A 16,692-nucleotide genomic window follows, 5' to 3' on the forward strand; every position below is an offset into this window, starting at 1 on the left:
AATCAAAACCACAATGTCATAACACCTTATTCCTGTAAGAATGGCCATAATCAAAAAATCAAAAAATAATAGATGTTGACATGGATGCGGTGAACAGGGAACTACACTGCTGGTGGGAATGTTAACTAGTACAACCACTATGGAAAACAGTGTGGAGATTCCTTAAAAAACTAAAAGTAGAACTACCATTTGATCCAACAATCCCACTACTGGGGTATCTATCCAGAGGAAAAGAAGTCAAAAAAGATACTTGCATATGCATATTTATAGCAGCACAATCCACTGCTATAATACAGAACTAGCCCAAATGCCCATCAATCAACGAGTGATTAAGAAAAATGTGAGAATATATATATATATATACACACACACACAGACACACACACACACACGTATACATACACGTATAAAAAGGAATGAATTAATGGCATTCACAGCAACCTGGATGCGATTGGAGACTATTATTCTAAGGAAAGTAATTCAGGAATGGAAAACCAAACATCGTACATTCTCACTCGTAAGTGGGAGCTAAGCTATGGGGATGCAAAGGCATAGAAATGATACAGTGGACTTTGGGGGCTCAGGGGGAATGATGGGAAGGGGGTGAGGGATAAAAGGCTACAAATTGGGTTCAGTGTATACTGATTGGGTGATGGGTGCACCAGAATCTCATAAATTACCACTAAAGAACTTACACATGTAACCAAATACCACCTGTTCCTCAAAAACCTATGGAAATAAAATATTTTTTAAAAAAGAGTACTCATAAAAATGAATTAGTACACAACAGCTAATGTTTGACTTTAGGAATTTTTTTATCAAGGTCTCTTAAGACAGGCAGTGGTAACTTTGCATTTCACTATTTTAAATTCAAAGAATTGCCAACAATAAGTATGAGAATGCCATTACTGTATATCTATCTAGCTCTGGTTACCAGGAATTTTTTGAATAACTTTGATTATTGTTAATTTATTTTTGTTTCACTTTCCAAGTTTTTAAGATTAATTAATTAAAATTTATAAATAACTGGGTCCTGGTTGTCTACCCAGAAATATGCAACAGACCCTAACTTATCGAGAAGGTGTTGTAGCCCTAACTGAAATCCTGTGAGTAGTAGAGCCACAGCAGCCCACAAGTGATATTCTCTGAAATGTTAGGAAGGCCAGGCTCAGATAAAGAAAGGTTTTTCTCCTGTCATAGAGAATTTAAGGAATAATGTCTTGTGGTTGAAAACAAAATAAATTGTGTAAGTCAAGATATTTTATGTTAAGACTTCAGTATAGTCGTCCCTTGATATTCATGGAGGATTGGTTCCAGGACTCCTTCAAATACCAAAACCTACAAAAGCTTAAGTCCCTTATATAAAATGGTGTGGTACTTGCATGTAACCTCCTCACAGCCTCCCATATACTTTAATGATGTTTAGATTACTTATAATAGCTAATACAATGTAAATGCTAATATAAATTGCTTTCGTGTTTTTATTGTATAATTTTTATTGTCATTTTTAATTGCAATTTTAAAATATTTTTAATCCAAACTTTTGTAAATCCATGGATGAAGAATTCACAAATATAGGGGTCCAACTGTGGATCTATTTTAGTTTAAATTAAATAAAACAACTTTTTATTAGCAGGGAATGCTACCTAAGACTTGAACTGTAAAATCTGAAGCCTTGGTGACAAGACATGAAGGCAACTTTTAAAAATGGAACTAGATTTTTCAGATTTTCAAAGATAGATGTTTAAATTTAGAAAAAAAAATCACCTCAACATATTTTTTCTTAAATTGTGGCTCAATATACCAAGTCCTTCAAAATAATCTGGAGTTCTTACTAAAATTCCAGATTCTGGGCCTCATTCCAATCTATTGCATCAGGATCTCTACAGCAAAACCTAAGATTAACAAAACATTTTATTTTATCAATCCTTTTTTTTAAATGCACAATTCAGTGGTTTTAACTATATTCTCAAAGTTGTGCAACCATCACTGCTACCTAAACCCAGAATTTTCATCATACCAGAAAGAACATCCACACCCATTAACAGTAATTTCCATTTCCTCTTCCCCACAATCCCTGAAAACCACTACTACCTCTGTGGATTTGCCTAATCTACACAATTCATATAAATGAAAACATACAATAGGCCTCTATGTCTTCTTTTTTACAGTCAACATGTTTTCAAGGTTCATCCATGTTGTAGCACATATAAGAACTTAATTCCATTTTATGGCTAAGTAGTATTCTATTGTATGCATACATCACATTTTAGGTATCCTTTAATCAGTCAATGGACATTTAGGTTGTTTTCACTCTGGGCTATTATAAATAACACTGCTGTGATCCTCCATGTACAAGTTTTAGTGTGGACATATGTTTTCAGTTCTCTAGCTAAGAGTGAAATGAGCTGAAATATTTGGTAACTCCATTATTAACTGCCAAACTGTTTTCCAAAGTGGCTTTACAATTTCACATGTCCACTTGCAAATATGAGAGTTCTACTTTCTCCATATTCTCCACCAATACTTGTTATTGCCTGTTTTTATTTTAGTCATCTTAGTCGGTATGAAGTTGTATCTTATTGTGATTTTTATTTGCATTTTTCTGATTACTAATGATGTTCAGCATCTTTTCATGTGCTTATTGGCCATTTGTATATCTTCTCTGGAGAACTATCTATTCAAATATTTTTGCCTACTTTAAAACTGAATCATGGCCAGGTGCGGTGGCTCAAGCCTGTAATCCCAGCACTTTGGGAGGCTGAGACGGGCAGATCACGAGGTCAGGAGATCAAGACCATCCTGGCTAACCCGGTGAAACCCCGTCTCTACTAAAAAAAATACAAAAAACTAGCCGGGCGAGGTGGCGGGCGCCTGTAGTCCCAGCTACTCGGGAGGCTGAGGCAGGAGAATGGCCTAAACTCGGGAGGCGGAGCTTGCAGTGAGCTGAGATCCGGCCACTGCACTCCAGCCTGGGCGACAGAGCAAGACTCCTTCTAAAAAAAAAAAAAAAAAAAACTGAATCATTTGTCTTTGTATTGTTGCATTATAAATGTTCTTTACATATTCAAGACAAAAAGCCTTTTGCCAGATAGTTTGCAAGTGTTTTCTCTCATTTTGTAGGTTGTCTTTTCTCTTTTATAGTGTCCTTAGATGCGCAGAACTCTTTAATTGTTATGAAGTCCAATTTATTTTTTGTTGGTTGGTTGTGCTTTAGAGTGTCATATCATATCTAAGAAACTATTGCCTAATCCAAGGACATAAATACTTACATCTATATCTTATAAAAGTTTTATAGTTTTCACTCTTAGACATAGGTCTTTCAAACACATAGATCTGTGATTCATTTAGAGTTTTTGTGTATAGGGCGAGACACAGTTTCAAATCATTCTTTTGTATGTTGATACTCATTTGTCTCAGATCCTTTGCTGAAAAGAGTATTCTTTCCCCATTGAATTATTTTGTCATGCTTGTCAAAAATGTTAGCCACAGATGTTTGGGTTTACTTCTTAGACTCTCAGTTCTATCTCATTGGTCTATATGTCTATCTTTATGCCAGTACTGTGGTATTGACTTCTGCAGCTTTATAGTAAATTGGAATTTGGGAATTGTGAGTCCTCTCATTCTTTTTTCAAGATTGTTTAGGCTATTCTGAATCCCTTACATTTCCATATTATTTGAGGAATAGCTTGTCAATTTAAAAAATTCCACTGTGATAAGAATTGCGTTTAATCTGTAGATCAATTTAAGGAGCATTTCCATTTAACAATATTTACTTTTTAAATCTGTAAAATGCCTTTCCACTTACGTAGTTTTCGTTAGTTTCTTTCAACAATGTTTTATAGTTTTCAATATGAAAGATATTTTACTCCTTTCATTAAAATTATTTCTGGGTATGTTATTTTTAATGTTACTGTATGTGGAATTATAATTTTAATTTTTTACATTGTTCATTGTTAATATATAGAAATACATTTGGATTTCTGTATAATGATCTTATATCCTAACACACTGCTGAGCTTATTTACTGTGTTGTTTGTGTGTATACATGGTTTTTTTTTGTTTTGCTTTTTTTTTTTTTTTGACAGGGTCTCACTCCGTCACCCAGGCTGAAGCGCAGTAGTATGATCATAGCTCACTGCAATGTCAAATCCCTGAATTCTATCAATCCTTCTACCCTAACCTCCAAGTAGCTGGGACTACAGGGGTACAGGAGTGTACCACTGCACCCAACTTAGACTTTTTACATATATAGGGTCATTTCTTCTGCGAATGGAGATAGTTTTGTTTCTTTCTTTTTCTTGCCTAATTGCTCTGGCCAGAACTTCCAGTACAATGCTAAATAGAAGTGGCAAGAAAGATACCCTGTCTCATTCTTGATCTTAGATGAAATGAATGTTTTCAGTCTTTACTCCTAAATATAATGTTTGGTGTGAGTTGTCACAGGTAGTCTTTATCAGATTGAGGGACTTCCTCCTATTTCTAGTTTCTTAAATGTTTTTATCATGGAGGATGTTGTATTTTGTCAAGTGTGATTTCTGTGCTTACTGATGTGGTCATGTGGTTTTTGTACTATATTCTATTAAAATAGCACATACATTGATGGATTTTAATATGATATTTAATACGATAAACCATTCTTACCTTGGGATAAATCCCACTTGGTGATGGCATTTAATCCTTTTTTATGTTCCTAAATCTGGTTTGCTAGTAATCTATTGCACAAGTCTGATCTTGTATTTATTAGGGATATGATCTTTAGTTTTCTTTTCTTGTGATCTCTATGTCAGATTTTGCTAATTGGGTAATACTGGCCTCGTAGAATTAGCTAGGAAGAATTCAGTATTCTTTAATTTTTATAGAAGACATTGTAAATGACTGGTATTAAAACCTTCATGCAGCATTTAGTAAAATTTCCTTTTTTTTTTTTTTTTTTGTGACATAGTCTCACTCTGTCGCCCAGGCTGGAGTACAGTGGCACAATCTTCGCTCACTGCAACTTCTGCATCCTGGGATCAAGCCATTCTCCTGTCTCAGCCACCCGAGTAGCTAGGATTACAGGTGCGTGCGAGCTAATTTTGTATTTTTAGTAGAGATGGGGTTTCGCCATGTGGTCAGGCTGGTCTCAAACTCCTGACCTCAGGTGATCCACCTGCTTCAGATTCCCAAAGTACTGGGATTACAGGCATGAGCCACCGCGCCCGGCCAAAATTCACTATTAAAGCCATCTAGGCCTTAGCTATATTTTGTGGAAAAGTTTTACATGAAAATTCAATCTCTTTACTTGTTATATAAGTCTGTTAAGGGTTTCTGTTTCTTCTTGAGTCAATTTCAATTGTTTGCATCTTTCTAGGAACTTGTCCATTCGTCTAGGTTTCCTAATTTATTGGCATACAATAAATTGTACAAACAATTGTTCATATTATTCCCTTAAGATACTTTCAATTTCTCTGTGGTAGGAGCCTCATTCCTGATTTTAGTAATTTGAGGTGCTTTTTTCATTTTTATTTTTGGTCAGTCTGACTTAAGGTTTCTTAATTTTGTTGATCCTCTCAAAGAACAATTTTTTTGTTTTGCTGATTTTGTTTATTTTTCTTTTTTCTATTTATTTCTGCTCTAATCTTTATTATTTCCTACTGCTTGACTTGGTTTTTCTTTAAAGTGGAAAGTTTGATTACTGATTTGATATCTTCCCTTTTTTTAATGGAGGTGTTTATAGCTATAAATTTTCCTCTAAGCACTTCTTTAGCTATATCTCATATGTTTTGGTATACTGTGTTTTGTTTTCATTCATCTCAAAGTATGTTCTAATTTGCCTGTGTGTGATTTTTTTTTTTGCCCCTATTGTCATTTAAAAGTATTCTTCTACCACTGTGGTAGAAGAATATACTCTACAGGATTTTAATTGTTTTAAGTTTGTTGAGACTTGTTTCATGACCTAACCACAATACTGTAGAATGCCGTATGTTTCAAGAAGAATGTGTATTATGCTGTTGTTCGGCAGAGTGTTCTATTAGGCTATTATGTCTAGAATGTCTGTCGTAGACTGTCTGTTGTGCCCATTTTCGTTTATAGTGTTGTTCAGATCTTCTGTTTCCTTTTTGATCTTCTGCTTAGTTGTTCTATCTATTATTGTAAGTGGGGTATTACAGTCTCCAACTATTATTTATTGTATTATCTATTTCACCCTTCAATTCTACCAGTTTTACTTCATATATTTTGGAGCACTGTTTTTATGTATATATATGTTTATACTCATTCTGTCTTTGTGATGATTGGCATTTTCATTATTACAAAATGACCATCAGCTCTAGTAATAATTTTTTTCTCCAAGTATATTTTGTCTGATATTTCTTTTTTTTTTTTTTTTGTATTTTTAGTAGAGACGGGGTTTCACCGTGTTCGCCTGGATGGTCTCGATCTCCTGACCTCATGATCCACCCGCCTCGGCCTCCCAAAGTGCTGGGATTATAGGTGTGAGCCACCGCGCCCGGCCTTGTCTGATATTTCATCAATTCTTATCAACTACTAAGTTTGAGAAACACTGTTTTGATACAGCATTTTGCAAACTGAAGAAATATTCATAGATCATTAAAATCAATTTAATAATTCAAATATTAATTTTGAAAATATAGTCAACTAGAGAAGAATAAAATAGAAAATATGAAACTGTATTATTAGTGTGCTATATATTCACTTTATATTTAGTGTTGTCTGGTGAAACTTGTGTTACTTATATATAAATATATTAAATATATATATATATATGTATTGTTCACTATGTGTTATATTAGATTATCATCAAGAATATTTGAAAGCCAATGGTCTAAAGATCCTTTTATTTAACTAATAAAACGAAAGCAAAGATTCTGTTTTGAAATGAAAAAGATGGAAACAATGTTGCAACATTGCAATGTATAATCATATAAGTGCTTGTTTTTACTATGGTTGGAGATTTTTCTCTGTAGATTTCCACCTTGAAGAAAAATATAAATCTTACCTAAATATAGGTTAAACTGTAGTTTCCTTCTGAAAATTACCGCTTTTCCTTGTAATATGTGTATATGTATGTATATGTGTTTTTTTTGTGTATCTGCCCAAAAATTATGGGATTTTCGGTCCAGATGACAGCTGAAAGATGTTAAAAGCTGAGATTCACCTCGTGTCCAGATAAGTGTGCAAAAATGAACAAGGCTACAACAGTAGAAGCCCAATTTGGGCTGTATTGTTACAGCTCCACAAATGGTATTACATTTCCCTAAGTAAACTCAGTTTTGGGAACTGTAGGTCTATAGGACTAGCCAATCTTCTGTCTTTTGTAATCAAAGAGCAATGCCACACAGCTTTGTAGGGAAGGGATTGACATCTCCTGAAAAATGTAGACACAGTCCCGGCTGGCGCCGTGGCTCACGCCTGTAATCCCAACATTTTAGGAGGCCGAGGTGGGTGGATCACCTGAGGTCAGGAGTCTGAGACCAGCCTGGCTAACATGGTGAAACCCTGTCTCTACTGAAAATACAAAATTATCCGGGTGTGGTGGTCTGTGCCTGTAATCCCAGCTACTCTGAAGGCTGAGGCAGGAGAATCTTTTAGAATCCGGGAGGCAGAGGTTACAGTGAGCCGAGATTGCGCCACTGCACTCCAGCCTGGGCAACAGAGCAACACTCTGTCTCAAAAACAAACAAACAAACAAATGTAGACAGTCCCATTAGCAGCTGGTTTTTGAAAAGGTCACTCTTGCAGAATTAAAAATTCACTTAAATGTGATAAGGTGGAGATTATGGTCTCTCTCAGAGCCCCCAAAGAACTGGATCCTGGATACCATCCAGATCTGGAAGAAAGTCCTATTAGAGAAAGCTATGTTTATTAAAAAAAGAAAAGAAAAAGAAAGATAATAACTAACACTCATTGAGCTCTCATCATATTCCAGCCCTTATTCTAACAACTTTACAAGTACTAAATCTTGTAATCTTTACATCAACTCTATATAGTAGATACTATTATTATCCTTAATTTATAGAGAAGAAAACTGAGGCATAGGGAGGTTAAATAACTTGGTGAATGTCACTAGCTGATGTATAAGGAGGAGAATTAGAATTCCAGCATTCTGACTGCAGAAATGTCCTTAAATACATCATGTTAATACTCCCCCTAGATCAGAGGCAAGGAAGAAGAGCACGCCAATGGAGGGCTTTGGGCCTATGCACTGGATTGGCATCTCTAGCTAGCAGCTATTTTTAAGTCCTTAAGTTCTACCCTTTCACCTCCATGGGACATCATGGGACTATGCAGTAGTCTGGGGTCAACCAAGACTGTGAAAGCCAGTCGTCTTTGAAGGTGAAGTCTAAGACATTTTGGTTACTCATAAAAATGCCACTCGTAATAGTCAGGAATCGTGAAATTCTACTAACACTAAAAAACAAGGTCACGAGACAAATCAAAGATTCTTTTATCTATGAAATATTCCTCAAGCCCATTTCAAGGACCAGCTTCTGTGCTTGCTGCTAGAAATATAAGACAGAAAGACATACAAATGCATGCCTATCTCCAAGGGCAGCAAGTTCTGTGGAGGCTACAAAGATGTATAAAAAAAGGTGAATGGTCACAAAGCAAGTAATTGGCATAATCATAGGTAGATGCATAATGTGTTAAGGGATTAGACAGGAGGGGTGCCTAACCTATGCAGAGAAGGTATACTATGACATAGGTGCTAACCCACTAGACCTAGCCAGCATCTCCATGATGGGGAAAGGTTTCACAGGCAAACAGACAAGAACAAGCAGGTGCATAGAGGAGGCTCACTATTGCAAGACAAACCACTGTGTGTGGAGATTTAGTAGACAAGGCTAGAAAGATAGGATGCAGTGAAGATTATGAAAGACTTTGAACTTTATGCCAATCAAATGCAAAGTAAAGTGATTAGTTTTACATTTAGAATTATTTATATAGGAGGTCAGATTAGGTAGGAAGTACTTGCAAAGGTCTGGCTAGAAGGCAAGGAAGGCTGATTTTGGTGAAAGGAACATAGAGTGGAGAAATGGTAATTGACATTTAAGATACAACATTGACTTTGAAGTGGACTGGATATGAGAAAAGATTCTCAAGTTTCTGGCTTGGGATCCTACAGGCCTCTAGTGTGTGGGAAGAATGGAGGAAAAAAATAGAGTTTAGAAGCAAGATAACAAAGTTGGGCTGGTTGTCATTGAGTTTGAGATTCAATGGTTTTTCATGAGAAGCAGTCTATAGGTGGTTGGAAGTGCAAGTTTAGAGACTAGCAGACTGACATGATCTGTGGGTATGTAGCTCATAAGTGATGAAGGAAAAGGAAACCTTCAGTATTAACAAGATCACTTAGAAGAGTGTGTAAAAGGAAGGGTGACTGGGAGAGGAGAGAGAAGGAGACAGGGAAGGGCAGGGAAGACCAGGGGAGTAGACCAAATAATTCTGGAAACAACAGCTTCTAAGAGTAGGAACACAGTTTTTGACAGAAACTGAGAGTAAGCAGACTAAAGGAAAAAGAATGGTAACAGGAAGCAATGTCAAATTAGAGTTAAGTGAGAAAAAAGTATAATGTATTTGGAAAAAAGTGAAGGAAAGTATGTATTTAAGTTTGTCATGAAGAATATACTTTAATTCTTTTAAGAATTGTATTTAAGAGCATCCAAGTTGGACTAGAAATCAGATATCCCTACCTTCTTTTTTTAACCATTATTAAAAATAACAATGCAACTAAAAATCATACGAATTATCAAGAATATTAATTATATCACTTCAATTAGTTAATGATTAATTTACCATGTACTTTTAATATAAAAGCACCTCATGTTATAAAACTTGAAGATCAATAAATCAGAAAAAAATTACTATTTAGATTTTGAGGCCATCCATATGGAGATTATATTTTTAAAATTAAATTTATATTTATTTTAAAATTAAATACACGTTTATGTAATTGAATGATTTTTGTTATAAGTATGTATTATCCATAGATAAAAGAAGGAAAAAATATGATCACATTATATGTGGGAAATTGGTATATTATATTTTCTTCTAAGCTTTGAAGTTTTCATAAGAGTTCTGATTGCTTCTGCAGGAAAACAAAGCAAAACAAAACAAAATATGTTTAACTTCGTGTAATTATAGCATCTCAGACTTATGTAAATAAAGACCTCTGTTATGGAGTGTTGGCGTATGAATACTGGTGTAAGAAACACTGCCTGATAGGATTTGAGTTTTCCTAGTTATTTTGAACATCAGGAAATCATGCCATTTTCTCTTTAATACTAAACATAACAAAGGTTTAACTATTCTTTCAAAAAAGAATAGTGGATAAAATTATTTTTGGTGGGAACACATATCCAACACTATAATGCAAATTGAAATTATGTAAAGAAATTTAGATAAATTCATTAACACTACATAATTCAAGTAGATTTCAAGACTCTTAATTTGACTCACAGTGACAATTTTTGTAAGTTTACAGTCTAGCCACTAGGTGGCGATCAGAGCGAAATTTTGCTGTATTTCATAACTGAAAATTCACTAGTTGTGTGGTCTGAACTAAAATATTTTTACAACTTATCTTGTCATTTAATTTGAAGGATGTAGCCTACTCTCTTGCTGAATTATTGATATAGAGAAGAATAGACATATGCTTTATCAGATGAGAACATGATGTATAACCAAGGTTTTTCTCAGAAATGGTGAAGTTTCTGTTCTAGTAGAGTCCAGGTTTTTGGATATAGAGTAATTGGTAAATACAAGATAGATCTTGTATATCATGTTGGAAGTCACTGAAGTGACATATAGAGAAACTATCAGATAAAGCATGATTATAATTTAATAATTTAATTTTTAATACCTTGGATTTAGGAGAGGTTGAGCTATTAATGCAGTATGTTATAATGCATTTTATCCTCATAACACACATACACATTAGGAAAAGAGAAAAAAGGAAATCCTGATGCTTTCAGAAAACACTGTAGGTGCAGAAGCCACCTGAGCTGCATGAATCATATGCCTAGAGCCAAAAAAAAAAAAAAAAAAATCTTTGGCCTGGCGCGGTGGCTCACACCTGTAATCTCAGCACTTTGGGAGGCCAAGGTGGGAGGATCACTTGAGGTCAGGAGTTCGACACCAGCATGACCAACATGGAGAAACCCTGTCTCTACTGAAAAAAATAATTAGCTGGGTGTGGTGGCGCACGCCTGTAATCCCAGCTACTCCGAAAGCTGATGCAGGAGAATTCCTTGAACCTGGAAGGCGGAGGTTGTGGTGAGCCAAGATTGTACCATTGCACTCCAGCCTGGGCAACAAGAGCAAAACTCTGTCTCAAAAAAAAAAAAAAAAAACTTTTGCCATTATATTGTACATATCAGGGTTTCTTTTCCCCCTTCAGGGCATAATGCAATGGTTTCTACTTCTAAATATACACTTAAATATATATTTTAAAGAAATATTACTGCAGTATCTACATCATTACATAAGTCATTAAAATGTATTTAAAGACAAGAGTAACTGAAACTATTTCCTTGGCCAAAAGTAAGGGCATTTTTAATTTTTAGAATTTTAAACTTGGCCAAATTGTTTTCTAACAATTGAAATATCTCACATTTACACTAGCACTATATAATTATTCATTCTCCCAAGACATCACCAGTAGTGCATGCAGACTTATAAAAATATTTGCCAGAAAGATAAGCTCCTTAATCAGCACCCATGGCCATTCACTTCCATTTCTCTGCACATCTGCCATGTGTCTCATGCACGCCTCATACCAGACTTTCACGACCCTGTACTTTTGGACATATGATTCTTTCTGCTAAGGATAGTCCTTTCCCCCTTTTCTTTGCTTGTGAAATTTTTATCATGACAGCAAAACTTGACCTCCTTAGTCAGGGCTTTCCTCAAATCCCTGGCAATGTCAGATACTGTCTTCTGTGTCCTTACAACACTCTCTTCATATCTCCATATAGAATGGAGAGAATGTCATCAATATTTGCACAACTTCCTTCTAAAAGTCTGTAAATCCTATGGCTATAGGAATATATTCTAACTGACAGATAGTAAACTATGTGGCACCCTATCGGCATCCAATATTTATTTACTTATTAAATCAGTCAATTAATTTGTTAACTTAAAAAGCAATTTTAATCATTAGTATGGTTTTTAGGAAAGGAGAATATTCTTTATGAATATTTAACCCACCTGGTACAAAATGAGAATTGTATTCAGGAGGAGCATCAGACCTTGGATCTGGTGGTTTTGTTTGATTTTCCATTTCACCTGCAGGCTGTTCAGGGGCTGTGGGCACTACACCTTCAGCAGAAGAGAGGGAACATGACTTACACAGGAAACAATAATATTATGACAAAATGTATTCTTTTTTTTTCTTATTGGTATGCATCAAAAAATATAATCAACTGGAAATACACTCCTATATTTCCTATAAAAAGAATTCATCATATATGAGACACTACCTATTAATAAATTTCATGAATTTTCAAACTGAACACATATTTAAAAATAGAACTAAACAATTATATTGTGCTTGTGATCAAAGCAATGAGCTTTTATACCAGTTGTTCAAATGCCCTGATGCTAACTCTTACCTACAAAGTAAATTCCTGGCATAAGAGCAAAAATTATTTTTCCCGTTACATAATATGGAGAACACAGGCATTTAGAGAGTGAAGCTGATTTTTTTCCTAATTCTTTTTGGAAAGTGCTGTCTAAAAAAATTCACAACGTAACACCATAAACACATAATGGTTTAATAAACAGTGGTGTTACATATAACTGAATTAGCAATAGTTTAGTCTAGATCTCCAGTGACTCATATTTTCACTGTATTCTTTCTAAAAGCAATCTAGGTCACAGTAATTGCTGCAAGGGAGGTACTGAAGTCCGTTTCATGATGTTGCACCTTGTCTTCTTATTGAGATTAGAGACCAATTTCTCTCTGAGCTTACTACAAAAAAAGCTGAGTTTCCTAAACAACCAGTTGACTTTTATCTCCTAGCAAACAAAAATCCATAAATGTGGTTTTTCTCTCATTATGTAAGCTACTAGAAAATACAAGGCCTACTTTCACCCTCCTTTACCAAGGCAGGGCCTTGCCACAGGCTCTTTATTACTACAACCTCTCTTTGCAGAATCGTTTTCCTAATCTTGCTTTTTTTTATTACCTAATTTTCCCCACAAACTTCAAAGATTATTCAGTAGATACATACGCCACTGTAAGTCTCTTTTTAATCTTTTTCTGACAATGATAGGAACATCTATATACATAAATAATAAATATATACATACATATATACACACATATATACACAACACACACACACGTGTATTTATATTCGCCAAATGTTAAACAAAAAAAATCAAAATGAAATAAAGTCCCTCTTTAGGGAAAATAATCACAAAATTCACATTTGAAAGTAAAGCATATTCAAATTTATTCACAAAAACTTACCTGACATTTTGAAGAATTCCAATTAATCCTGAAAAATAAAAAATGTTAATGCCTTTAAAATATATACATAATACATAGTATTATTACTCAGTGACACAGGTAAGGACTTCTGTAATTTTTTTAACCTCCAGTTACTTTACATTTGTCCCTTCATTAATTCAACAAATACTTATTGAGCACCTATTATGTACGAGGCACTAAATAGATGTTGAGAGTACAGCAGTGAAGCAGACACTCTGCTGCCTACTGTGCTGCAGTTTATATTGTAGTAGGATGAGATTTTTAAAAACATGTCAAGAAATGTTGAAGTTTAACTTTATAGATAGTACAGTTATGAGGAAAACAATGTAACAGGCTTAAGAGAAACGTGGATGGTTAGTTCTAGAAGAGTCAGGGAAAGCCTGCCTCAGGAAGTGACCTTTGAGCTGTTTGAACTATGACAAATAAACATTACACTACAATTGTGGGAAGAGAGTTCTAGGAAGATAGGAAATTAGTGCAAAGGGTCAGAGATGGCAGTGAGCTTGAGATATTGATGGGAGGAAAAAAGAGAGCGGTTAGGAGTGACTGGGCCACTGTGAGTGAAGGGAACTGAGGTAAAACATGGAGACAGAGAGGTCTGATCTCATCTGAAGGCCATGGCAAGGTGGTTGGCAATTTCGGTATTTGGTACTGGGAAGTCTGGAGGATTCAGTCAGTGGAGTGATCAGATCTGATCGACACCATACACCGAGAGAAAGAGTAGAAGCAAGGAGCAGTGAGGGATGGCAGCAGCAATCCAGGTGAGAGCTGACGCCGGCTTAGACAGGGGAGGTGACACTGCAGAGGATTAGGAGTGGTCAGGGGCATGACACGGTTTGGAAGCAGGGCCTCCAGGAGTTGCTGCTGGACTAAGGTAAAGAGAGGAGTGGAAGAGGATTCTGAGTTTTAGCCCAAGGTAACTGAGTTGATGGTGATGCTATTAACAAAACTAGAGAGGAGGATAGTGGGGATGAAGGAGGGTAAAAATTGAAAGTTTAGACTAGGACATGTTATGTTTAGGAAGAGACCAAAAGAAGTTAAACATTTAAATTAAAAATATGTATAAGAACATTATGAGAATAACTCAGAGAAGGAGACTAGAAGTTGAGATGAGATTTGAAACAAGGAATGAGGGTGAAGGTAAAATTTTCTGAATTCAATCAGGCAAAAAAAAAGTGGCTATTATTAGAGAAGGGAATTTCAGTATATCTGAATTTCTGAGTTCTGAGTAATGACGAATAACAACAAGAATATCAACAAAGACTATAATTTACTGAATGCTTATCAAATGTTAGGCAAAGGGCCCAATGCTTTTCATATATCTCTGATTATAACAACTCTCTAATGTGTAAATGGCCAAATCTGCTAAAGGCAAGTGCTTCTAAATCCTAAGCCTATGTACTTTTCAATATGTGATCATGTTTATAAGAATGCAGAGTCATTTGTGTCGTCCAAGTGCAGTAAAAAAGTATCAAGTTAGAGTAGGTCAAAGAGGCATTCAAACACCGTATGAGGGAGTCATCAATATGGGCACTGAGCTGACTCAATGAAAATTGCCATAGTATGAGCCAGTATGCAGATTCCCAGCTGAAATGATTGTCTTGCCAAGATGGGTGAAAGTTTAACCAGTCTTGGACCATCTCCACTCACCTCTGGAGCTGGAGTTTGTTGTGCAGTGCCCTATGTGTCTCGAAGCTTAAAAAATATATTTTTTAAAGATATGTATTTATTTTTATATAATATATATTATGTAAAAAGTTTTAAATATATACTTAATATATGTTATATACATTTTTACATTTATATTTTAAATATATTAAACAATATTTAAATATAAAATTATACACATAATATATAATTATACATAATATAAATGTGTGTGGGTGTGTGTGTGTGTATATATATATTTATTTATTTATTTATTCTGGGACATACCAAAAAGTCAGACCCAATTCTGGGCCAGCCAAGGGAGTTCAAGGAGTTAGTTATATTCCTTAATGATGGTAATCCCTGTTGTTGAGGAAAATGACTACAGCTTTCCAGAACTTTAGACACTCCTAGGTATGTACCTGCAAGTGACACTTGCACATGTACACAGGATAGAGACAAGAATGTTCTTGATAACACTATTCATATTAAAAGGAACGAAAACTTGCCTAATGTCCATCAACAGTAGACTGAATAAATAAATTCTGGTACATTCACATGATATAATAGTATACTGTAGTGAAAACAAATTACAATTGTGCAGGTGGAGAGAGATGAATCTCAAAATTACAACAGAAAAAGCAAATCACTGGAGAATACATGTAGTATGATTCCACGTAAGAATGTTCAGTAGCAGGAATTCTAAACAAAGCACTTTATCTGATAAATATATAGAGGAAAACTTTATAACGAAATGCTAGGGAATTAAAAACATAAAATTTCATAAAAGGGTTATGTGTAAAGAAGTGATGAGGGGTAGCTGTTTAGTTGTGGCCCACAAGGAACCCTAAGTTCCTGCCAATATTAAAGTTCTATTAGGGTGATAAGAACAAGGCTAATATCTTGTCATTAGTTTTTAAAGGGTATGTACATGTGTAAATATGCATATTTATATATATGGCATTATTTCACAATAAACAAGAACCATTTGACAGTTATATGTTGAGTGTCAGCTTCTTCCAAGTAATGGTCTGTTGTTACAGTATAGGTTACAAGCTATCAAGGAGCCACAGTGGAAACTAATTACAAAAGATAATTAAATGTCTTAGTGAAAAGAGGCCAAATTATTATATCTATCTATCTGTCCACCTATCACCTATCTAGCTATCTATAGTGGCAAACTTTTAACAATTGCTGAATCTCAATGAAGAAATGAATTTGAATATTAATTTTTAAATATTTAATTTCAAAATAAAACTTGGAAAAAATATAGAATTCTGGACTCCAAAGCTAAAGTAGCACCTCTGGGGTCCAGGCCTGGAAATCTTTACCTTTAACACAGTTCCAGGTGATCCTTATGATCAGGCATGTCTGAGACTAACTCAATGTAAACAAAAACAACAGTTCTCAACAATGCCAGGCATTATTAAGTGTTCAAATCTAATTCAAGTAATTGAATAACTTGAAAAAATTAATAAAATTTTAGAAATATTTAAAGTATTACAAAGCAACTAATCTCAATGAGTTTAAATAAAAGAAAAATACCTACA

General features: G+C 34.8%; 1 protein-coding gene across 1 annotated transcript in view; it reads right to left on the bottom strand.

The window, feature by feature from the left end:
• The window catches only part of PLSCR4 (phospholipid scramblase 4), a gene marked incomplete at its 5' end in the record, with an annotated part of 66,198 nt that overhangs the window by 16,180 nt on the left and 33,326 nt on the right, over positions 1-16,692 (bottom strand). Inside the window, 2 exon segments of the mRNA NM_001266547.1 lie at positions 12,208-12,318; positions 13,475-13,502. Of these exon segments, the coding sequence (NP_001253476.1) occupies positions 12,208-12,318; positions 13,475-13,481 (118 nt within the window).

The sequence above is a fragment of the Macaca mulatta genome, chromosome 2, assembly GCF_049350105.2.
Source record: "Macaca mulatta isolate MMU2019108-1 chromosome 2, T2T-MMU8v2.0, whole genome shotgun sequence".
NCBI classification, from domain to species: Eukaryota; Metazoa; Chordata; class Mammalia; order Primates; family Cercopithecidae; genus Macaca; species Macaca mulatta.